Source organism: Urtica dioica, chromosome 8, assembly GCF_054948205.1.
Source record: "Urtica dioica subsp. dioica isolate 48M chromosome 8, U.dioica_male_clone48M_v1_H2, whole genome shotgun sequence".
NCBI lineage: Eukaryota > Viridiplantae > Streptophyta > Magnoliopsida > Rosales > Urticaceae > Urtica > Urtica dioica.
Window position 1 is genome coordinate 40,790,933 of NC_142763.1, and position 24,881 is coordinate 40,815,813.

At 34.2% G+C, this 24,881-nt stretch overlaps 2 protein-coding genes across 4 annotated transcripts; both read right to left on the minus strand.

The window, feature by feature from the left end:
• Positions 1–677: 677 nt before the first annotated feature.
• Positions 678–4,012, minus strand: LOC149389819 (zinc finger (MYND type) family protein / programmed cell death 2 C-terminal domain-containing protein). 3 transcript variants are annotated; one of them, XM_089624775.1, is made up of 11 exons: positions 3,859–4,012; positions 3,460–3,732; positions 3,259–3,342; positions 2,859–2,998; positions 2,667–2,758; positions 2,254–2,342; positions 2,040–2,154; positions 1,755–1,909; positions 1,574–1,644; positions 1,308–1,416; positions 678–1,215 (listed from the first exon to the last, which is right to left on the minus strand). In XM_089624775.1, exons 2-11 carry the CDS (start codon positions 3,694–3,696, stop codon positions 1,069–1,071), a joined length of 1,239 nt encoding a protein of 412 aa, XP_089480901.1. In that variant the 5' UTR covers positions 3,697–3,732; positions 3,859–4,012; the 3' UTR covers positions 678–1,068. The 3 variants fall into 3 exon arrangements, 2 of the variants coding, with proteins under 2 accessions (XP_089480901.1, XP_089480902.1); XM_089624776.1 differs by having other exon boundaries at positions 3,840–4,006; XR_016301075.1 differs by having other exon boundaries at positions 1,097–1,215; positions 1,574–1,667.
• Positions 4,013–18,023: 14,011 nt separating this feature from the next.
• LOC149389820 (P-loop nucleoside triphosphate hydrolases superfamily protein with CH (Calponin Homology) domain-containing protein) lies at positions 18,024–23,864 on the minus strand. Its single transcript, XM_089621899.1, has 19 exons — positions 23,426–23,864; positions 23,145–23,311; positions 22,906–23,049; positions 22,556–22,795; positions 22,382–22,453; positions 22,207–22,275; positions 22,038–22,115; positions 21,798–21,926; positions 21,631–21,712; positions 21,466–21,561; positions 21,197–21,370; positions 20,996–21,102; positions 20,721–20,899; positions 20,445–20,606; positions 19,987–20,240; positions 19,716–19,879; positions 19,446–19,613; positions 18,643–19,106; positions 18,024–18,419 (listed from the first exon to the last, which is right to left on the minus strand). The coding sequence occupies exons 1-19, from the start codon at positions 23,556–23,558 to the stop codon at positions 18,311–18,313; spliced, it is 2,991 nt and encodes a 996-aa protein (XP_089478025.1). The 5' UTR covers positions 23,559–23,864; the 3' UTR covers positions 18,024–18,310.
• Between the last annotated feature and the right edge of the window lie 1,017 nt (positions 23,865–24,881).

Sequence of the window (24,881 nt, forward strand, 5' to 3'; positions counted from 1 at the left end):
TCTAGACTTCCTCAAGGCTAGCAATGTCGTAATCTCCAGAGAGAGAGAGACTCCTTGAAGCTGTCCGATCATGTCATCCAAACCGGAGAAAGGAAAAGGCCCTCTGCGGCAGCGGGATGAGACTCTCTTAGGCGGTGAGCCTAGAGAGAAAAATAATATTTTATGATATTTTATCATAAAATATAATAAGTTTATGTTTAATAAAATATATAAGCAATTAAGTTCAGTATCAACTTTCAACTTTTAATTTAAAAAATACCGTCTAATCAATTTAATTATAAATTACCGTTTTCATAATTTAAATCGTTAAATTTTTATTTTATCAACACAATAGCAGGGTTTATGGTACGGGATGTTCATCAATAGATTTTTAAGTTAGGCAGGAAAGCGGTTGTTTGAATCTTTATTTTATTTTGAAATTTTGAGAGCTTGTCGACATATTTGGGATTACTATCTTTGAAATCGACAATTATATAAACTCACCAAAATACATGAAGTAAAATCAAAGATGATTTTAACCAGATAATTGAGTTAAGATTGATCGAAAGTTAATTGTTTAAAATGGCAACGACATACAAAAATTAGTTGTGCCACCATATAAGCTCGATTAGTTTAAATTTTATCCTGAATTAATATATAGCTTTAAAATAGCATTGAAATTATAAAATAAAATCTGTAAGATATGTTTATTGAAGAAAAATTTTGCAAAAATGTAGAAGTTAGGGCTACCGTTGTATCACCAACAAATTTCCACAATGATACCCTGTAGCTTATGAGCCTTGATTCGTCATTTGCAGTTTATAGCTCTCACTATTCCAAGCTGATACATAATCTATAATCCTCAAATATCCTTGGGAGTCCATGCTATGGAAATATACCGCTCGGCACAGAAGAAATCTTCTAAGAAATGGATCAATAGAATATATTACAAAGATAAAAAAAATAAAATACATAACAAAAATGGTGGAATAACTCGTAAACCTCCGCTTGGTTAAACTGCCCATAGAAATACTCTTTTTCTTTTCAGGTCTAAAAAGGCGATATGTATTTGGTTATAGTTGCAGAGGTCTAGGCAAGCTGAACCCAAGCAAACTCTTCACTGTAAGCCACACTAGTCTGGCAAGAGGCTTCACAAGTATAGACTGCAATCGTCGCCCAGTCGAGCGAGTCCACGTCATTCTTCACTTGGAAGTAATACAGCAACTGAGGCAGTATCTGAGACAAGACAGTTCAAGACATTTTTAATTGTAATACATCTGATACACTCACTCGAGCTATTTGAACTGAAGATTTCATATAGTCGATACCTGGAATTCAAAAACCAGAGATCCACCACAGTATTTGCACGGTGGGATATCGGCCTTTGATGGCCGTCCACTTGGCATAGGCCATAGCGGTTTCGAGTCTTTGTGGTGTCTATTTTGGTATAAAATAAAAAATTTAAAAACAAAATGAGGAATAGTGAGTACCCCAAAACTCGTATGCGTTAACATAAGAGCATTAAGTACCTTAAAACTTGTTCTAAGTTTATATACGAATTCCATGCATGTGTTAAAATAAGAGTATCAAGTACCTTACAACTTGTTCTGGGGCCCAAGAAATGCGTTCCATGAAAGATGCCCAGCTCTTCTTCTCCTCGTCACACTGTTGTTTGCATTGATTAAAAACTGAATTTGACGTAAAACTGCTATATACACATTTATTATACAACCACATACACACACTCGGCTACGAGAAAATAAAGAGTTGCCCACCTCAAATGCCTTCACTAACAGCTTTGTTAAACCATCCGTCTTCTTCCTGGAATCCAATTTAGGAGTGGATCCATTACCATCACTCGTTGCTTCATCAAAATCTATTTCATATTCATTTTCTATTTTAAATTCTGGCCATATGGTCGTGCAAGCAGCTGGTAGTAAAGAAACAGAAGAATCAGAATTGCATATCAAATCCAAATCATGGACAATCTTAACTCGGTCATGAAACTTGACAAGTCAGAGACTAGAAATAAACTGCCATTGAAATGTATAGGCACCAACCTTTTTTTATTTCAATCGGTGCAGTTTGTTTGTCGTTAACTTTACTAGTACCACATAAATCAGAAGCACGAGTCCGTTGACAATCGTAATCATGACCTTGTTGGGAATGCTTGACCTGAAAGTTCCAAACATATTTTATTGTAGTACTGAGCAGAGCAGAAGCAGATTTTTTTCATTCTCGCAGAGTGTCACCCAAATCAATCTGTCTCATTACCTTATGTTTCTCTGAGCAGTATAGTACTTTTTTGCAATTAGAGCACTCTTTTATCGCTTTCCATGTACCACACCACGCACACAGTTCAGCTGCAAAAATACAACGATAATCAACAACCAAGCAATAGAGTTTATACAAATTTGATTGAAAACTAACGAATGATCGCTGAATCAGAACCAAAATCTATACAGATGATAGCCCTTCATATTATTCTAGTTAAAAATATAATCACACAATTAGGCGAGAAAGAAAAGAAGAAGAAAAGTTAAATGCAGCAGAGAAACATTAATATACCAATTCAGTCGACGAAATGACATGAATTCTAATATTGAGCCATTATAAAGAAGAACCCACACATGCCACAAAATCTAGTATAAAAGTAAAAGAAAATAAAAAAAAAATCTATTATCTACCTCCAGCTGCACAAGGCTCATCCTTTATTTGGGGAGGCTCGCTCGAGTAGAATGGATTATGGCGAGACAATTGACATCGGAAAACCTTCACACTAAAAATAAAATAAATGTTAAAAAAACAGAGTTAGAACCCCGTCTCATACTATTTACATCGACTAAATCTATTAAATTGCTCTGACGATCAATAAATACCTTCTGAGAGGGTTTTGTGGGTGTCGCTTCCACTGCTCGTGTTGATCACGACGAAGGCAGACCAACGAAGTGCAGATAAACACAAACAATGTCCGATGAAATGCATGTTCCATGTCATCGTCATCCGGCACCGCATAAACCTAAGAAAATTAAATGACGATCAAGTCATTATTCCGACCCAAGTCAACCTTCCAGTCTGATTGAAATCGGAATTGAAGACCAAACAAATGATTCTAAATAAAAAAAAAGGCGTTAAAACAACGTCTACCATTAAGTACAAAACGGAGTTCAAATCATCAACAATCCCAATAATCAAAGCACGCAGAAACAGTTCAGCATTTCTTAACCTAAAGCAGCGACTGTTTGCAAAAGAATTGAAAAAGAACTGATTTCAAAGTACCTGCATCATGAATTGCAGAGGATCTCCACAAATGTCACAAAGAAAAGAATTCCCTGAAGGCAAATTGACAGGATCCAACCAAGCCTAAAAAAACCCCAGGAAAAATTGAATAATTAGCAAAAATAGCGACCTCAAATAAATGATTAATTAATTGACTGAAACAAAAATACATAAATGAGGACTTTAGAGAGAAAACAGCACCGGAGAACCACCAGCTTTCGAAGGGAAAAAACGGCGAAGAAGGGAACAAGAATCTTTTGGATTTTCCACAAACCCCAAAATGGCATAATCAATTTCTTCTTCTTCCAAATCCTCATCGTCGTCGTCGTCATCGTCATCGAATTCTTCTTCTTCTTCATTGTCAACATCATCCAGGGAAGTGATATCAAGACCCTTGAACTTCACATCCTCGGAATCAAGGCTAGTTGAACCCTCCATTTTTCTTCTTCAGAACTAGATATACCGAGTACAAAACTGAAATAACAAAAGCAATAGCGATTCGTTAAAATTCATAAGGTCAAACCAGATAACAGCCAAGACACTCATATCAACACAGTGCTAATGCGTTATAAAAAACACACCCACAGCTCTAATGCTCACATTATACTGTGTCAAATTCAAGGCCACAGAAAGATGTGATTCTCAGTTTAATTATGTTCCGTAACAGTTATAGAAATCACAACGGAATGGAACATCGGACTAGTTTTCACGGCGGAGAATTCCGTCGGCCGAGCAGAGGTCGGCGGAGAAGCTGGTCGGCGGAGAAGCTGCTGAGAGCGGCGATAGAGCGAGAGAGAGAGAGAGAGCGCAACTGATGCAGGGTTTTTCCCTACTCTTAATATTTAGTAAAAATTATTAAAAAAAAAAAAAAAAAAAAGTTAAACATTAGTTTATAAAGGGGGATTTGCATGCGGGTAATTTAGCTTTTTACCCTTAAAAATTGAAAGTGTTTGAACCTACCTTTAAAACTTTCAATTTTAAAATACCTCTTCACAAACAAATAATATATCGTTCTCAAATATACACTTCTTTTATTTTATTTTATTTATAAAAAAAAGGCAACATTTCGGCGACGACAGCGACATTCCGGCGACGATCGGACTGTTATTGGACGACATTGACGACGGAGAAACTCAAATCCCAAATAAACTAGGGTTTTGTGTTTTATGTGAGCAATTCATCAATGAAATTTTTATGGTTTTGGATTTGGTACTTCTTTTGTTGTTTTAGATTGAGAATTTTGTTTCATTTGAACCAGAAAATTATGTATCTTACTTAATGAAACTCAGGTTTGAATTTATTTTCGAATGTTGAAGATGAACGTCAAACTCTACTGGTACTGGGTAACTTGCAGTAGATCAGTAGAGAAATAGAATGTATGCAGTAAAGTGCTATAGTACAGCAGTAGAATAGATAGTAGTAAATATGATCTATATACTAAATTTCTATATTAAATTTATCATTAGTATTCTAATTTTTAATTATTATATTGTAGATAATGACGGAGACTACAATAACGGTTTATTACAATGGAAAGTGGAAAGAAGAAAAAGGCTTGCATCAATGGGTTAGCGAAAAGAATGATAAGCATGTTGTCATCGTTACAAATGCCGAGATCAAGTTAGCCGAATTAATTGAAAAATTGTGTCTGAAACTCAAAGTGGATAAGCTCGGTCGACACCAACAAAAAAGCGCAATAAGGGATAAAAAAAATGCTTATGTGTATTATTTTTAATTGTCTTACTTATCGTATGCTCATGGATGTTTGTTTAGCATATGTTATTGCTTTCATTTTCTTAAATTGTAGTGATATTAAATTGTGCTTTGTTATCTCTACTATCAATTATGTGGCTCGACTGACGAGTAGAGAAACTCTAATCATCGGTAGAGTATTCAGCTTTAATGGTCATTAAAGCAAATCTACTCTGGTAGTAGAATCATATAAAACTTTAAAAAATGTGAAAAAAAACTACTCGGTAACTCTATTGATGAGTAGAGAAACTCTCATGATCAATAGAGTATTCCGCTCTAATGGTCATTAGAGCGAATCTAGTTTTCTGCAGTAGAGTCATATAAAACTTTTAAAAAAATGTGGAAAAAACTACTCGGTAACTCTACTCATGAGTAGAGAAACTCTAATGATCAGTAGAGTGTTCACCTCTAACAGTCATTATAGAAAATCTACTCTACTGACTCTGCAGTAGAGTCATATAAAACCTAAAAAAAATGTGAAAAAACCTATTGGTAACTCTATTGATAAGTAGAGAAACTCTAATGATCATTAGAGTATTCAACTCTAACGATCATTAGAGTATTCAACTCTAACGATCATTAGAGCAAATCTATTTTTCAGTAGAGTCATATAAAACTTTGAAAAAATGTTTAATAAAAACAAAAATTTAGCGATATAAACCACATAAACATAAGTGTTTGCGTTTTAGTCAACGTTTTGTAAATTTTTTGTAAATAGCCAAAAACTATTGGAAATATTTCGTAAATAATTATATTTACTAGAAATTTACACTGCATTATTTTTGTTATTTTTATAGCGTATATAGATTTATGTGGCTATTTACAAAAAATTAACGAAACGTTGGTTATTTCAAAATTCTAACATTTCATATGGCTAGATAGCCACTGGACCCTAATAAAAACTACTATATAACTATATTGATGAGTAGAAAAACTCTAATGATCGGTGATTGATTAAGCTCTAATGGCTTTAATGATAGGTAGAATAATGTATATCATATGCTCACTAATTTTAATTAAATATATCATATGGCATATTATAGATTAAACTCATTAATTTTAAATTGTTTATATGACTTTGTTATTCTATATGAAACTAACTAATTCTAATAAATTTGTCTATTAATGTTATAGATGAAACTAATTCTAATTAATTGTTGACTAATTTTAATTAAATATATTATATGGCACACATTATAGATGAAGCTCATTAATTTTAAATTGCTCATATGACTTTGTTATTCTATATGAAACTAACTAATTCTAATAAATTTGTCTATTAATATTATACATGAAACTAATTCTAATTAGTTGTTCACTAATTTTAATTAAATATATCATATGACACATATTATTGATGAAGCTCATTAATTTTAGATTGTTCATATGACTTTGTTATTCCATATGAAACTGGCTAATTCTAATAAATTTATTTATTAATGTTATAGATGAAAGTAATTCTAATTGATTATTCACTAATTTTACTTAAATATATGATATTATAGATGAAGCTCATTAATTTTAAATTTTTCATATGACTTTGTTATTCTACATGAAACTAATGAATTCTAATAAATTTATCTATAAATGTTATGGATGAAACTAATTCTAATTCATTGTTCAATAATTTTAATTAAATATATCATATGACACATATTATAGATGAAGCTCATTAATTTTAAATTACTCATATGACTTTGTTATTCTACATGAAACTAACTAATTCTAACACGAAACTAACTAATTCTAATAAATTTGTCTATTAATGTTGTGAAACTAATTCGAATAAATTGCTACACATCTTAATTAAACATATCATATGACATATTATAGATGAAACTCATTAATTTTAATTGCTTACTTATTTAAATTGTTATATTATTTGACTCTTATGCTCATTAGAACCCGATTGATCTACCAACCAGTAGATTAGCTCAAATGCTCATTAGAACCACTAATAATAATAATTAGTATATTAGCTCAAATGTTCAGTAGAACCATTAGTTATATTGATCTACTGACCAGTAGATTAGCTCTCATGCTCAGTAGAACCACTAGTAATATTGATCTACTAATCAGTAGATAATTTCTACCGCTAAGTAGAACCTTGCATTTCTATAGAAACGTTAATGCCTACAATATGTCTTCTCAAGGACTTGTTCATCACATTAGTTGCGAATAATAATAAGTATCAAGAAACACAACATACTTAACTAGTACATATACTTAAATATAAGTCAAGGGCCCCAATCGCCTTCAAAAATATCAACGACCATCATTTGTCTGAATCTGACGAAGAATAAAGTATCACATCATTTGACTCGAATGTTGGTATTGTTTAGGAAAACCAAGAAGATGGTCGAATTGTGTCTTCTTGAGAACCTCCAACTCCTTCCTGATAAGACATTTCTTGATTAGTTTGCAATACTCCTCAAAGTTACTTCTTATGGCGATCTTCATCGGGAAATGATAGTCCTCCTTTAAAATTGGCTTCAATGCTTCTATATCTTTAATATGAAAAAACGTAACAAACAAGTTATAGTTATTATTTAATTAATATTGTTTACTCTACTTGTTAGTAGAGTAGTCTACCAAGCAGTAGATCCGAGCACAATTCTAATCTACTGACCAGTAAATTTTACTGTACCCGCGAGTATTGTATTATTGAATTAATTAATTTCAAAAAGAACTTATTTTTACCTAAAAGATTTGATTAGTTGACGACACTTCATCGTTGTCATTTCCTTGTTCTTCTTCTGATGCATTAGAACCATCATCATTTCCGTTCTCTTCTTCGTCCGTGAACTCTACACTCTCTTCATCTGTGGACTCCACACTCTCTTCGTCCGCGGACTCTTCATCATTCTCTTCATTTTGTTCTTATTGTTTTTCCGCTTCTATAATGGATTGGCGAAAACTAGAAGTCATTAGAGTACCTAAAAAAATAATCAAGACTGATTATCTCCTTACATGAACTTAGATTTTTTTTTTCTAAGCTTCTCTACCGCTAAAGCATTTTACATTTCTGATTATAAAAAAAATGATTTGCTCTAATAATCGTTAAAGCTGAATGCTCTACCGATCATTAAAATTTCTCTACTCGTCAGTAGAGTTACCAAGTAGTTTTTTTCACATCAAATTTTTACCACAAACTGTACTGACGAGCAGAGAAACTCTAATGATGAGTAGAGTATTAAACTCTAATGGTCATTAGAGCAAATCTACTCTGTAGTAGAAAGCCACACATGAGATTATCATTTTCTACGCATTTTCTCAAGAAAATGAAATTCCATCAACAAAAATTCAATTTACTGTAATGTATGAACTTTTGTAAACGCTCGATTTTTGAATTGATTAAAATCAACTAGTTTTATTTTGAATCAAATTCTTGTTGCATATGAGACGTCTTTCTTAAATTTTAAATATCTTGAAAAAAAGAAGGATAATATTTAAGGTTGACGAAATTTCGGAAGAAGAATATTCGAGTAAACTAGGTATTATTCTTATTTTCCCGAATAAAATAATTTGGTACATACTCAAAGATTTAAAAATCTCAAGAGTAAAATAAATTCCAAAATCCCTTAAATATATTCAAGGTAAGGGAAATTAATGAGAATTTTCTCGGTTTATTTTTCAAGAATATTTTTAATTAATTAAGAATAAAGTTGTGAAGTTTTATTTTGAAAGGACTTATGTGCAACAAAATGAGAGACGAGATTGAAAGAAAAACTTATGGAGGAGTTATTTGGAGAGTGACGTGTCCATTGCATGGTGGGCCACCGGTCTACATGTGGCATGAGGATGGTGTGCCACGTGGCCTTCTTTTTCTCTTTCTTCCCCTTTCTCTCGGCCACTCTCTCTCTTTCTCTCTCTCTCTCTCTCTCTCTCTCTCTCTCTCTCTCTCTCTCTCTTCTTTCTTATTTTCTTCTTCTTCTCTTCCCGCGCGCGATACACACCTGCAACAAAAGGAAAAAAAATTGCTACCATAAATAATCATCACCATCACCACCATAAACATTTCTCTTTCCTTCTTCTTCCTTTCTTCTCTTCGCGCGCCATCACCCGAGCCTCCTCCACCGCGCGCGCTCCAGTCGAGGGAAAAGTGAAGCCGCCGCAAGCCACGGTTACGCCGGATCGGGAAAGGACGTCGGGGAAGGGGTGAGAGCTCACCAAGGAGGCTGGATTTTACGAATTGAGGTAAGAAATCTCTCTCCTCGGATTGGATTTTGGTTAGGGTTCATGGTTCATATTTTGAGGGTTTTGATTTTGTGTTGATTTATGAGAAATTGATTGCTTTTATTTGGTTATTGAGCTCGATTAATGATGATTATGACTTAGATTTGTGGATTGAATTCGGATTTTCTTGTTTTGGTATGGTTTTGACCGAAAATGTGATGAGCTAGGAAACTGATTTCCTCAAGGTTTTTTTTTATTTTTGGACGAAATGGGTTCGTGAGTTTGTTTCGGTCGTGTGGGACTTTTTTTGGCCGTGCGGGTGAAGTTTGTGTTCTGGAATTTTTAGTAGTCGGGTCTGGACTAGTGAATCGAAAATGTATCCCGGCTCGTTTGAATTTTGATGAGAATTCCGGTTTGTTGAGATTGTTTTTGGTTAATTTGGGTCTAATTTAGTTTGTTATTGTTTGGATTGGGTTCGGTTTTTGGGTCAGTACGTCGGGAAATTGATTTCAGAATTTTGTTATGATTTGGTATCGTGAATTGACTCGTTATCGGATTCCGCAGCTTATTTACAGATTTAGGCGGACAAGCGGAAACCGACAGAGTCGAAGGCAACTAAGCCGAGATTTGAAGTTTTCGAGAAAAGAGTTATCGAAGTTAAAGCTCGATTAACTCGTGAGTGTATTAATCGCTTATAGAGTTTAGAACTCTTGAAATAAATCGTAAATTTTGTTATTTGGTTTTACTCTTTTATTTAAATAAATAATTTATGATTATTTATTTAAAAATGTTTAAGAATTTATTATTCACTTTGGAATTCTCTATTATCTTACTTCGGATTAATTTATTTATTTAAGTCTCATTAATTATATTGTTGAATCTTATTTCATATTATTTTCGATACGAAAATACGCGAGTCTTAAATAAGTTTGACTACCGAAAAACCGGAGAATAATAAATTAAATTCTCGAACCCCGAACCGACTCGAATCAAATCCCGACAACGAACCTTATCGTCTTCAAGTAATTCCGAATCCAATAACTAACAAACTTTCAACTCCGGATTCTAGTTCTTTCTCTACTTCGACATTTCCCAAGTATCTCGTAGAACGTGAGAAGCAAGATAACTCTGAAAGTCATCCAGCTTTTTGTCGAACTATTCCGAGTAAGTGAGGAGACATAAGTCAACTACTTACCATGGGGATAACCCTGCTTGTTGTGCATTTATTTGTTAGTAAACAAGAGTAGGTGAAAGCCCTAAAATGTATAAACTTTAAAATTAAGGCTTCGGCCACTCTTGCTTGAAAACTTAGTTTGGGTACGCCCGTTAGGTACAAACGCTAACTTGAACCAGCCACGTTTACAATGTGTATAGTTAGACTCCTCTTCTAACTCTAGGGAGTAGGTTAGAATCGAGGTGACAGAAGAGCAATCGACCCTCGAATTCAATCAAGAGTAGAAGAAGTCACATTCCGAGCCTACAGCCTAAAGTATTTAACAAGCCTAAAAAGGGAAACAATAAGCTCTTTGGGGGTTTATCCAAATATGCTCTTCTGTATTTGAAATAAGTGTGTACGCTGCTAGCTGCAGAGTACCCTAACCCTAATCAAACTGATGTCAGTGGTACCCACAAGTCAACGACTTATGCTTAGCGGGCCATGCCGGTCCGTGCGCCGAGTACTCAAAGCAATGGGTGAAGGTCGCGCATCGCGAGTTCATTGCTGGCTGGGAGCCCTGACGGGAGCTATATTGAGCGCCCCGGGGTGCAATGGGTGAAGGTCGCGATTCGCGAACCCACTGTGCTAGAGACCAACGGCGTTGACATCATGACGGAGAAGGTATCACTAGTGGATCCCAGACAAATGAGGTCAGCTGATGACTGCTGCTCGAAGTCTAAAGCTGGTATCTGGTCGGACCGGAGGTTATAGCAGTGAGGAGTGTATAAGTTTACGGAACATCAAGTGTTAGTTAGAATGCACGCACATTAGTTGTGTTTAAGCATTAGATGCATCCTGCATTCTTGTACGCTTGTTCGCACGTCATATGCTTTACATTAGACTGCTTTTCTTTCCTATGTTAGGCTCCCACTTACTGAGTCATTCGACTCATAGTTCTATGTCCCTTGGTAATGTAGATAAATGCAAAGCGGGAATGTAAGCAGAAGGGAGGCAGAACCGAGACCGGATGAGTATCTCTTGACCTATGAGCTATGGGTTCTGACTTGGGAAGTAATCTACTATGTAATATTATGTATAATGTCAACCTTTCCTAAAATAATATCCTATGTATACGAGTAAGGTCAGAAGCTTCTATGTACACACACACACACACACACACACACACACACACACACACACACACACACATATATATATATATATATATATATATGTATAAGGGTCAATATACGACTTTAAAGTTCTAAACGAAAAACGAAAAAATTTCCCGAGATTCTTGATAACAACTTTTATATTAAACGTTTCCGCACTTTAAATTATGTTGTATCTTATTTATTATATGTTTAATAGATTATATATTGTCTTGAGTATTTTATTTAAATATTATTGCTTATACGATGACATGCTCGTGATACGTGATGTTGGATTCGATGAGTCGCGGCTTGCGGGCGAGTTGACGACGCTCGTGGGTCGTGACATTTACACAACCTATGGAAAATACAAAAAAAAAAAAAATCATATTATTTTTCCCTCTGATGTTCCATTTCCGAGTTTCAAACATGTGCTATAGGATCCAATTCCATGATTATGTTCACAACATTCTATTCACACTCTCTAATCTACTTCGCCACAACCATCAAAACAAAAAAAAATAATAATAATGCTAAGAAATCACTCTGTATCTACACATCTGTTAGCCCAATTCAACGTCTCAATTTGGATGGCTGTATCTACACATCTCTCACATCTCTATGCTAAAAAACTATACTAAGAAATCACTTTGTATCTACACATCTCTCACATATGTTGATAATTTTTTTCCCTCAAATTTTCTAGAAACCAAACACCATGAAGGATAATGGATTCTCTTTCTATTTTTCTCAGATTACTAGTTCCAGATCCCAAACGTACCCAATTTCTTCACCACCACCGTTATATATAAAAATAAAAGAAATAAAAAAACCAAACCTTTGGGGTGGAGAGAGAATCAACGGTTGGAGACGAGGAAATCGGGGCGAGAGAAGAGAGAGACCCATTTAGAGGGAGAGAAGAGTTTTTTTTCGCATTTGTTGTCTGGGTTGAGGTTTGGTTTCAGCGTGGGAGAAGAAGAGGAGAATAAGAAGAGCACGCTGGTTTTGGGTTTAACTTTTTTTTGCTGATGTGGGCTGAAAAAATAAATAAAAAGAAAACGAAAATGAAAAGAGGGTATAAAGTTAAAGCAAACTTTTTATAAATGCATTGAGATAAATTTCTCTTTGCATGCTGCACTAGGAGAAAATTAGATCCAATGCTAAAGAGATGCACACTCATTATACATCATCATAAATACTATATATTATTAAATATTAGTTTTATATTACTAAGGAATATTTTTTAGACAAAATACTCAAATATGAGCATGCATAAAAGTTGTCAAGTATAATATTATTTTAAGATATATTATTTATTTTTATTTATTTTGGTATAAAATATCGGTGAACATTAATGACATATATGAGCACCATTGCCATAATGATTATATCATTTTAAGTTGCTCATAATGCAATAGCAACTTGAGTTACTTTCCATATTAACTCCACCTAAGCATGGACAACTCCCATTGCAGTTGCTCTTAGTGTGTGTTTTAACATTACTTTTTTTTGTTGTTGAAAAAGACACATCTAAAAGTAGTCAAAGGAGAGAGAAATGCAGTCAAAATAGAGATAAATAAAACTTACCGACTATTATATTGTTATTTATGCCTATTTACTTATCACACTACTTAAATATTAAATACATAAAAAATCTCAACAAATCAAAACAAACAAAAAAGAATTTTTTTTATCTCTCTTCAACCCCACAAAAGAAAAAAATTTATAAAATAGACATCAAATAGGTCAAAATATTAAGACTAGACCCTTATTTTTAAAATATCTAAAATTGGACTTTTGACAACAACAAAAAAACGGGAAAAAAACTATTTTAGCCTTTTTATCCTTTGTATTTCATCGTACTCGAAGCCTTTCGCATATTGGTTGAAGACATGTTAAGAGCTGTCTATTCCAAAATGCATTTGGCGACGAGTTTAGCCTCCGAGATCGACCGTCTTGTCGCTGAGACAAGACGAACTCATTTCGCTCATTGCATCAGCATGAACAAGATTAGTGATGCTGGAAATGTCAGACTCCCGAAGTATGCTTGGATGACCAATCAACCCCGCCTTTTGGATTGCGATGGGACGAGCTCGTCTTAGAGAAGATGAACTGGAAGCCGATTTTTGTAAGCTTTTCGTAGAAAATCTGATCGGAGCCGTGCTGGACTGGTTCTCAAGACTGGAAGAAGGCTTGATTAATAATTTTCAATGATTATTTGCCGTCTTCCTTAAGCACTACTCCATGCTCGTCGAAGACGAGACAACCATGGCTATTATGTGGAACACACGACAGACCAACTCTGAGACGCTTAAAAGCTTCATGACATGCTTTACGAGTGTCATGGCAAAAATCCCGAACGTCGATAACAATTTGGCCCTACAGCTTTGAAGAATGGACTCTATCATGAATCTTGATTCTGAGAAGAGATGACAGTCGACAGGCCATCCACTATCGAAGATGCAATCCATCGCGCATTAAGGTAATCGCATTCTTAGGAATGTAGGATTACAATGTCAGGTTGCACAATTTAATCTTATAAATAAATTCATGGGAATAATATATTATTGCATTTCATTTGATAAGATCACATAATAAAAAGGAAAAATAAATTTAAAAAATCAAATAATTGGCTACGTAGCCATTTAAAACACTAGTAATTTGGTTTTAGCCAACCTTTCGTTAATTTCCCGTAAATAGTCATCTTGCTTACGTGGCATCTTATTAATTGAATTAGTTTTACACATTTGTCCTTATTTATTACGTCTGCTAATTGAATTAGGCAGTTTTTTTTTTAATTTTGAATCTAACCGATTTGAAAAGATTGTTAACGTGTATTTGGAAATTTTCAACGTTGACTTTAACTAATTAGTTTATATTTTTGTGGCAATTCATTATGGATAAAATCTGTAAATATATTCTTCATTTATTGGTATTATTTGTTTTCATAATTTTAAAATGTCCAAAATATTTTCAGAATCTTTTTCAGTTTATTTACACGAATATACTGTAAATCATCTTTGTATTTACAATACATTTACGATGAAACAATTGGTATTAACTGTAAATCAACGTTGTATTTACAATACTGGATTAGAATTCACTAGAACCAAAATCTCAGCAAATTCACAATCACTGAAACAAATCTCATACACTTAAAATCACCAGCAATTCCGATGAAAAAGAAGAAGAAGAAGCCATGGCCGACACCACGGCGTGGACAAATGAATATTTTCCTCTTTTAAACGAATCTTTTCTTCTTCTATCATCTTCTTTCTTCTCGTTGCCTCCCCGGAAAAGAAAGAAGATGACAGAAGAAGAAAAAATTTGTGGTGCTCCTGTCGGCGAGGGAGCATCTCGGTGAATTTTGTGGTGCGTGTGTTTTGAATGGATTTTGTGGTGCATGTGTTTTGAATGGATTTCTGGTGCGTGATGTTTAATTACGTTTGTTAATGATGGTCCCTTGATTTGTGCCAGAAATTATGACCTAATATTTGGTTTCCATTTTAATTAATGGGCTGAAAATAATGAGCGGGAATTTGACACTGAGGCCGGTTTGGTCTTTTTACCTTTTGTAAATTGGTGGGTATGGCTATTTACTAAAACTTAACAAAAGGTTGACTAAATTTAAATCCCCTATAACAAAATGGCTATACACCTATATAACCCTTAAAAATATATATATATATATATATATATATATATATATATATATATATATATATAATCATAGGTGTAACAAATAATGAAAGAGAATTTTTTTTAAAAGATGTCTAGAAAAAAAAAAAATCAATTGCTAGTAATTATTTGAAGGGTGATGTAGCTAAATAGTCAATGTAAAGTTATGAATTTGCAAAATAGCTAAGGTTTGCTTAATTTAGTGAAATAGCCAAAATGTGCAGCAATCTGAATTTAAAAAAAAAATTGGACCCCAAGATAATTTTTTTTTAAAGTGATAAATTATTACAATAATCGTAAAAAATATTAATCTTAGGTGTCAAAAAAATTTTGAAAACGTAAATTTGGCTACTTTGCTGAAAAGTTGAAACTTTGACTATTTTGTTAATCAATAAGTTTCAAATGGCTATTTTGTACATTTTTTCCTTATTTGAAACACGTAGATTACCGATAGAAAATAAAAGCGCAAAGAAAAAATATTGGGCATTGTAGATTTGTAGCCAAAACTAAACTATAAAATTGGGATGTAGCCAAACGTTTAGGAAAATAACTCATGACAATTATATTTGACTTAAATATCTTCATTAAACATGCTATAATTAATAAAATAAATAATTTAAAAAATCGAAAATTAATGATAATTGGTCTATTTTTTAAGCTCTCATCGCCACGAATCCGTAGGATTTAGAATCACTCAATTTCGAGTTCATATATGGATTTTTGAAGTTTTGATGAGAAACAAAAAAAACTGTATGAGAGAGTATAGCAAAAAAAAAAAATTGCTTTAAACAAAAGACAAAATTGAAAATTCAAAAGAGTTATTCAAGTGTCACCTCATTTGTTTAGCTATTTTTTCTAAAATTCCAAAATGTTGACTTTATCCCAAATGTTAAGTTTTTAATGACTTAGTTAGTTACAAATTTCAAAAATATTGATATATAAACTTAAATAACAATATAATAGATATATAAATACAATATATAGCTAGTAATATATCCACAGTTAGCGGATAAACTTAATTCACAATAATATATATATATATATATATATATATATATATATATATCTATATATAGAATTAATAATATCTACGTATTTATTTTTTAAAAACATGTATTTATATATGTACGTATCTTTAGATATACATATATATAATATATATAGTTAGTAATATATATCTTCGGTTATTAATATATATATATATATATATATATATATATAATTATTGCGTATATATAATTTCAGTTAGTAATATATATAGTTAGTAATATATATGTATTTATGTATATACGTACTTTTTTTAATGGGCATTGCAGCGAAATAGTCAAAATGAAACTATGAAATTTGTTTTTAGTCTATGTTTCACAACTTTTAGGGAAATAGCCAACATGATTATGTGCCAATAATTAAGGTCTTATTTACCCTTATTTATTAATAAATTCGTCATTTTCTCTCTCCTATTTTTTCCTACACTTTTTTTACATAAAAACTTCAAAAAACCATATCTATCTCATATGAACTCGAAATTGAGTGATTCCAAATCCTACGGATTCGTGACGCCGAGATCTTCAAAAATAGATCCATTGTGTTTGATGAAAAATAATGTTTAATACCATAGATGTAGAAAAATCTACCTTAAATATGGAAATAACGGAAATTTTTTGAAATTATAAAAAAAAATGGAAATGTAAATATGATGCATTAAACATAATTTTTCATCAAACACATTGGGTCTATTTTTGAAGATCTCGACGCCACGAATTTGTAGGATTTGAAATCACTCAATTTCGAGTTTGTATGAGAAAGATACAAATTTTTGAAGTTTTGATGCAAAAAAAAATTATTTGAAAAAAAATAAGAGAGATAAAATGACGAATTTATTAATAAATAAGGGCAAATCAGACCTTAATTATTGTCACATAAGCCATTTGGCTATATCCCTAAAAATTGTCAAACATAGGCTAGATCCAAAATCACATGTTTAAAGTGGACTAGTTAGTTACAAATCTCTTTTTTAATTTGATACGTGTAAATACATATGGTATAATATAGCATATATACTGCTTTTAAAAAACCAACAACGTACATTTTAAAAAAATGATAAAAAATAGATTCCCATGGGCTGGTGAAAGACAATATTTGGTCAAAATACTACTTATATACTCAAAGTCTTTTTTATTTGACAAAAATACCACATGTTACGTTATAGTGGATCCGTTATTATTCGGACCGTTAAGTTCAAACATAAATTTTAACGGTAAAGTATTTATGTGTAACTAAATTTGAAACTTTGAGTATTCTTGTCCAAGAAAAAAAAAAGAGAGTATATAACTAGTATTTTGTCTAAACATGGAGTATTTTTGTCACTATTTCTCCATATTTTTTTTGTCATATTAGGATTATCCCGTTTTATATTACGTATGTAATCACATTCTAATATTAACTCAACCAAACAAGATAATGTTAAGATTCTCGAAAATATGATTAACATTACCCCTAATTAAACACACCTTAGAACTACTTAAACTCTCTAACGGCACCTTATGTATACTTTTTACTTTTTTTTTTTTTTGGCAAAGAGAACCGTGTGGTTCCTTCAGATTTAATGCATGGGTTCTATTAGTTTTAGAAGTAATTTGGTAAAATAAGTGTATAATTACAAAAATTTATGCAATTTTAGACATAAAAACTTACTGTGCCCATTATTGCATGTATAAAACAGTTAGTGCAGGAAAAAAATGATAAATCAATCGTGCAGAATTCAAGAACTAGGAGTGCAAATAAACCAAAATATATGGTCTCCCCTCCTATCAATCGTTTACATATTTATACACAAACATTGAAGACAAATATTAAGATGATTTCCAAAGTGCTCTTGCAAAATCAAATATGAACATAAATCACTTGTTATCCACACCAAATCAGGTAGGAGTTTTCTCCAACGACACTCACTCGACACATTTACAAAGCAACTGGATTTATTGCTGCAGTTAAACTCTATAAGAGTATAAAAAAATAATGAAATCAAAATACCCAATAAAAAAAATTATATATAGTGAAAACTCCCTCCCTCTACGTCTCTTTTTCTCTCAGTAACAAAATAAAATAAAAAATGAAAAAAAATCACTCCTCAATGACCCTATTTTCTGTTGCCAGTTTTGCGCTTCATATCCACTGTTGCTGGCTGTCTTCCAGTTCGATGCGGGACGCCATTCGGCACTTTCCGAGACGGCGACGGCCCTAACTTGCTGCACAAGTAACCAGAAAAATGAAAACTTGACTCCGAAGTAACAACACTTAAGAAACCAGCGTTTTAATTTGAGAAAAAAATTATCGCCCCAAACTTGCTGAACAAGTAACCAGAAAATTAAATACTTGAGCCTTAAGTAACAGCACTAAAGACGTCCTACTTTGAGAAAGGAAGCAAAAACAAAAAAAGCTTTTATTTTCTTTTGTTGTATTTTGACTAACCTTAGCTCGGGGCTCTTGGCGGGCTTAGCACTGAGCTTCTTGTTCTTAGAATGATCGATACTGGCGAGTTTGGCCTGGTTGAACTGCCAGAGAAGGTCGTGCTCAGAGGAGTCGCTGGTGGCAGCGTCGAGGTCGTCAGTCTCATCGGTGGAGACTCCGTTGAACCGACCATTGTTGAAGGACTGTTCAGGATAGACTTTGGTTGGGTCAGGGAGATACTTCTGGTAAAACCCATCAGAAGACAGGTTTCCAATCTCGCTCGGTAATCCCCAACCGGCGATCGCCTCTTGCTTGTTCACCATCACTTTGTCCACCCACTCACCGGAGCTCAAGTCCCTGTCTTCTTCACCATAGCTCTGGACCGGACTGATCACCGGAGGCCACGGAGGCGAGTTTGCTAGTAGCTCATCAAGGTCAAAACTTTGTTGCCTCTTTTGCCTCGTTGAAGAGTTTTTGCGGTGATTCTGCATAAAGTTACACAGATTGCATCTAGTTCAACAACTCATTATGAAAGCGGAAAGTATAATTTAGATTAAAAGAGTATTAAAAAAACTATGTTTTAAGTACTTAGTTCTCCCTTCTCATTTACATTGTATCATGAAAAACTCTCAATGTTGTTTAACTTGAATGCATTTTAATTTGTCAAAATGGACCGAAAAAAAACAACTTACACACACTTGTACAGATATTTTTTCCAGTTTAAAAATATTTATGCGTCAAACTCGACAAAATACAGGATTGGAAACTGCTGTTTATATATAGCTAAACGAAGGTTTTAATTATATAATCGAGTTTTTTTTAACCTCCATGTTTGCAACAACACTGCTCAACGGGTCTGGGCTCTGAAGTTTGGACTGAAAAGGCGATACTTCACCAGCTTTTGTTCTGTACTTTTCGGAGCTGCCAGAGAAGGAGTTATTGTGATCTGCTTCACCGTCTTTCCGTGCCAGCGCAGACTTAAGGCTTGCAATCTAGTCGCAATTTTAGCCACAAATGTCACTCTTTAAGTGTAATGAAAAACAAAAACCACTGGAGATCGAGGATTTATTATTATAAGTAGCACAGAACTAAACCTGCTCTTTGAGCTCTTTAACATCGGGACTGTCTTTATTCACTTTGGCAGCCCCGAGCTCAACCGTCGCAACTCGCTCAGCAAACTTAAGTGTACTTATCGTCTCACTGACAGCATCGGCCTCAGGACTTATGTGGACAAACATCAATGTCTTGGCTTGTCCTCCTATTGAAATATTCAATTAGGTCCCAAACCAGTGGTCAATGAAAAGAAAAATAATAAATATGAATAGAAGTATGATATAACATAGTGTAACACACTCATCTTCATACCAAGCGAGTCTTGGAGTAGCTGTGTAAGTTTGCTGTTCCTGTAAGGGACATGAGGATTCTTTTGGGCAAGCGAAGAGATCACATCGCCCAAGGCAGAGAGAGACTTGTTGATGTGTTGAGCCTCTTTCAGTCTGTCTCCCGTGACCTCCGATTTGTCCACTCTCTCACTCCCGGCTAAGTCCACAAGATGCATACAGCCCCGGAGAGTGTTCCCGGACGTCAAATCCCGTCCTTGAATATGGACCGTCAAGCAACTGCATTGTTTTAATCAATTTATAAGTTATTTTTAGGACTCTAGATATTTCGTAAAATAGTAAGTCAACCATTTAGGAGGAAAATGAGTTGGTTTTCTGCGAGGCCTAGCCTTTTTGGAAAGCCACGAATCTCTCGAATGCCCATTTATCTTGTATTTCATATCACCTTATCAATCAAGACAAAATGATTGGATTCTACTTTACCTGTGAGAGCGACTACTACGATCATTCAAGGCTGTTGCGCCCACAACACGGTTTTTTTGCCCGAGATTCATCAGATCAATTACATCAGCTGTGGATGAAACGGGGACAAGATTCGCATCGGGTACGCTGAGTCCTGTGTGAGAGCTGTTCCGAATGTCTAACGTGTTCAGAATTAAGGAAGTCATATGTAATCATATTTCATGTGATTTTCAGTACGGGATTTGATATGGGAAATGACAGTTCTGTACTTGAAACACTAGAAAAAGAAAAGGATATCTTTTGTTGGTCCCGTCCATAACAAGAAGATCCCTCACTTGCTCGTTATAGATCTCGATCATCTGCACACAAACGTCGTAGCGAAAAGTATCCTTCCTCTGATCCGCTAGAAGAAACAAATCACCCAATGCCCGATAATTTACTCCTCGGCTTTTCTCCGTAAGCTCTTTAGGTCCAGACTGTATGGAAAGAGATACAAAAGAAGTTTCAGACCAAACTTTGACTTCATTCTAAAATTAAATAAATGTGACTATTTGTAGAAATCGTGCTCATACCATTGTGAAAGTTTTTCCAGATCCTGTCTGTCCATATGCAAATATACACACGTTGAAGCCATCAAGAACAGAGCGAATAAGTGGCTGCATGTCAGCAAAAACTTCCGCTGCAAGACATTACATGATGATGACGTTGGACGATGTTAAGGGAAAAACAATTTCCAATTTTCAGAGCCAGATAAAAATGAGAAATCTATGAACCTTGAGTGGCTGATGACCCAAAAACCTTGTTGAAAGTGAAGGACTTTCGACCCTTTCCGTGCCTTGAAGTGGTGTTGATAGTGATATTTCCCTCTTCTATAAGATCCACACTGCTCAAAGAACATGATTGTCCAGACAAAAAAGGTCTCACTCGGCAATATACTCTGATGCTCCCTAGTTAACACAACAAATATCTGATTAGTATATTTCTCCAAGAGTATAATCAACATAAATAAAAATTGGGAATAGGAATGAAATGTAATCTACACCTTTGAGATCCTGAACTTGATTGTACAATTTGCGGTTCTCCTCGAGGACTCTATGATATCCGGATGCAGCGTGAGCTAGGCCATGAACATGCAAACCTGGGAAGAGAAAACGTGAGACTAGTTTTGAGACTAAAACAAAAGTTCGTACAACTTTCTGAGACCTACCAAGATTTTGAAATTCTTCATGGAACTTCATTTGCATAAATTGCATTCCAGCTTTGGTTGTGTAAATCGTGCTTTTCAGATCCTACAAAAATACAATATTAAAGTGATAATAAACCTGTGAAATATGTTCACAAAGTATGCAGATTTATATCCAGAATTTTTCATACCTCGATATCGCTTTGCTGTTTATCAAAGATCATCTGCTGTTTTAGCAGCTTTCTTTTTGATTCCTCGTCAGAAACGTAATTCCTTTGGAAGCTTTCATTCTTTATCATATTTGCATCTTTGCCTTCCATCTAAATATTAATGATATGGAAGGAAAAAAATGATAAGAAAGAGTTAAAAATGCATACTTTGCAAACTTGCAGGCTGCAATTACCTAAAATAAAAAGGGATCGAAAGAATACCTTTCTTTCTCCAAAAGCTGTTTTTTTCAAAGGGTTGTTTGTGTGAGAAGTTGATATATCTCTTGAAGTTAATTTTGCCTGTGCATTAAGACATGTTATGTCTATTAATAGATACTTATAAACCATTTAGATGTTCGCTACAAAAATGAATTTGTTAGAATGAGCATACCACGTCATATTGGCTTGATATGCGATGTTCGAATTCCTCTACTACTTTACTTAACACAGATTCCACCAACTGTTGAAACCGAAAGAACATAAAGAATAACGGGATTAGTAAAATAAATAAATAGTTTTTGCCAAGCATCTCCAAATTTGATTAAAATGTAACTCAAATTTGTTACCATAGGGACATCTTCAGGCTTCTTATCGGACAAAATAGCCCGAACAAGCATACTCAAAGAGCGAGAACCAGACTGCAAATACAAATACGAAAAACTGATTGTGAAAACTTTTAAAATACACTTTCCCTTTCGAGGTAAAAACAGGGAAATCAACAAAGAACTAAGCTTACCAACCATTTTATTAGGGTCAAAGTCAGAGGACATTGTGTTCAAAGACTTCTCGTTCATCGATGAGGCTCTCGATAAAGAATTTGTAAACGGCTCAGAGTTCTTCCTCACAAAAGATTTCGTCGACGTCGTTGTGACTTTCCCATTCCCACCAAACTTCCACACCCCATTCCCTCCGCTCTGTTTCCACTCGGAATAGGACTTCATCGCGAGAACGCAACTCACGACCCTCGCCGATTTCCCACCCTAGAGAAATAACCAATTTTAAAATTCAGGCACTAAAAACACAAAAGGCTGACTAAACATTAAACACAAAAAGCTACGCAAAATATATATATATATACTAAATCACACACTTGTTCCAAATCCGATGCCTCGAAAGTAGGAATTCCCATCTCCTGGACCGCCACGAGCAAGTTCCGAACATTCTCAAAGTACTGAAATGCCGACAATGCCGCTCCATCGGGTATCAGAGCCGCATCGCATGGACTCTCAACCACCTGAGACAAACCCAAATCTAACTAAATTCCATGACCATTACACAAAAATCGATATTAAATCTCAACTCCCATGATAAAAACGATCGATCAATCACCTTAGGCACGGCTCCAGGTTGGACTTTATTGAGCACATTGCAGAGGATAATCCCGCTTCTCAGTCCGAGTCTGAACTCCTCCTCTGAGGGTTCCGCCGGTAAATCCTTCGCTGCCACAACTCCGGCCATCTTCCTCAGCCACCCTGCCGCCTCGTTTCTTCTCGACGCTAAATTATCCAAAAAATAGAAAGAAAAATGTATATATTCTTAGCTAATCTAGCATTATCTAATATAATTCTGATCGCATTAATATATATATATATATATATATATATATATACCGGCTTCCTCAGCTCTCCGAGAGTCCAAATCCAGTCCACGATGGCGATTTCCATGCTGCTGAAGAACGTTCTCCACCACAGACGCTACCGAGAACGAAAATGCTCCGTCGTCGCACATCATCGTCGCCTCCATGGAATACTTGCCGTAAAATCACAGAAATAAAAAAAGAAGTCCGAAATCTCTGCCGATGATCGAATCACAGGTTTCAAATCATTTCTCAGTTTGTTTTCGATGATTTTAGGAAGAAAAGAAAGGAAGTAATATCTTCGGTAGTGAGCAGAGAGAGAGGTGCGAAAGGGAAATGAGTGAAGAACAAACAATGATGTTTTCTTTGTTACCAATTCAAAGACTTTTTTCTCTCCCACACCGTGTCTGTGTCCATGACCTTTTGCTTTCCCTTTTTTTCTCTTTTCTTCTCCATTGAGTTGCTTTATACTCTCTATGAACTGTTCTTGTGCTCTCTTTTCTCCGAATCCAGCTCCGAGCCTAAGTCCGAGCCTGGGACCTCATACACGTTTCCTTTTTCCTTACAAATTCGTTGTAACGAAATTATAAGATTTTTATTTTCCCACCAATTAAAAAATGGCGCGACTCGCTTTGGGCGCGTGTAGTGCACGCAAACGTAAGTGACGATCACGTGTTGCTTACGCGTTTGTATAAGCTCAAGGTTCGGATCAAGTATCAACGAGAATTATTTTTTTTATTTTTTTTTTACTTGAATTCCAAGACTTCGGATCCTATATACATGATACTAGCTTTTTTTTTTTTTTTTTTGGTAAAGATAATTAGTTCATTAAATTTAATATTTGTGAGTTTTTTTGTCTTTGTACATAATTAAGAATTTACATAAGAGAGAACATAACGGAATTCTTGTGCCAATTTAGTCATGTCTTTTTATTTGTTGTGAGACTTTAACAACTTTTCCTTTTCTTGAAATAAACTCATGCATGCTTGGAATCAAATATTGTCATTTAATTAAGTGTTAATGTCATACTTCTAATAACGCATGCTAAACCATGTATATGAAGCAAAAATAAAACGTATAAGTCATAAGAGGGAAATTTGTTTGTGGATACATAAACCTATTTGCAATCTAATTAAAGCTCACTACTATAAAGTCTATACATTAAATGAGTACAAAAAAAAAAAAAAATCTTGTTTAAAAAAAATTATTTGCAAATATTGCTTAAAAATGTTGGACGCTTGGGAACAATATTAAAATGAAATTTGAGAGGTGGGTGGGTTTGTCCATTATGTTTGTCTATTATATGCCTATAAATGTAATGTATCCTTTGCTCTTCTTTTCTCTGCTTTTTTTTTTTTTTTTTTAATTATTTATTTGTTTTCGCTTGGCTAGCACATTAGGACAGATATTGATATTTAATTATTATTGCTCTTCCTAGTCCTACCCTATTTTATTTCCTAAATTCAAATGTACAGGCGCTTTGCCGTCCA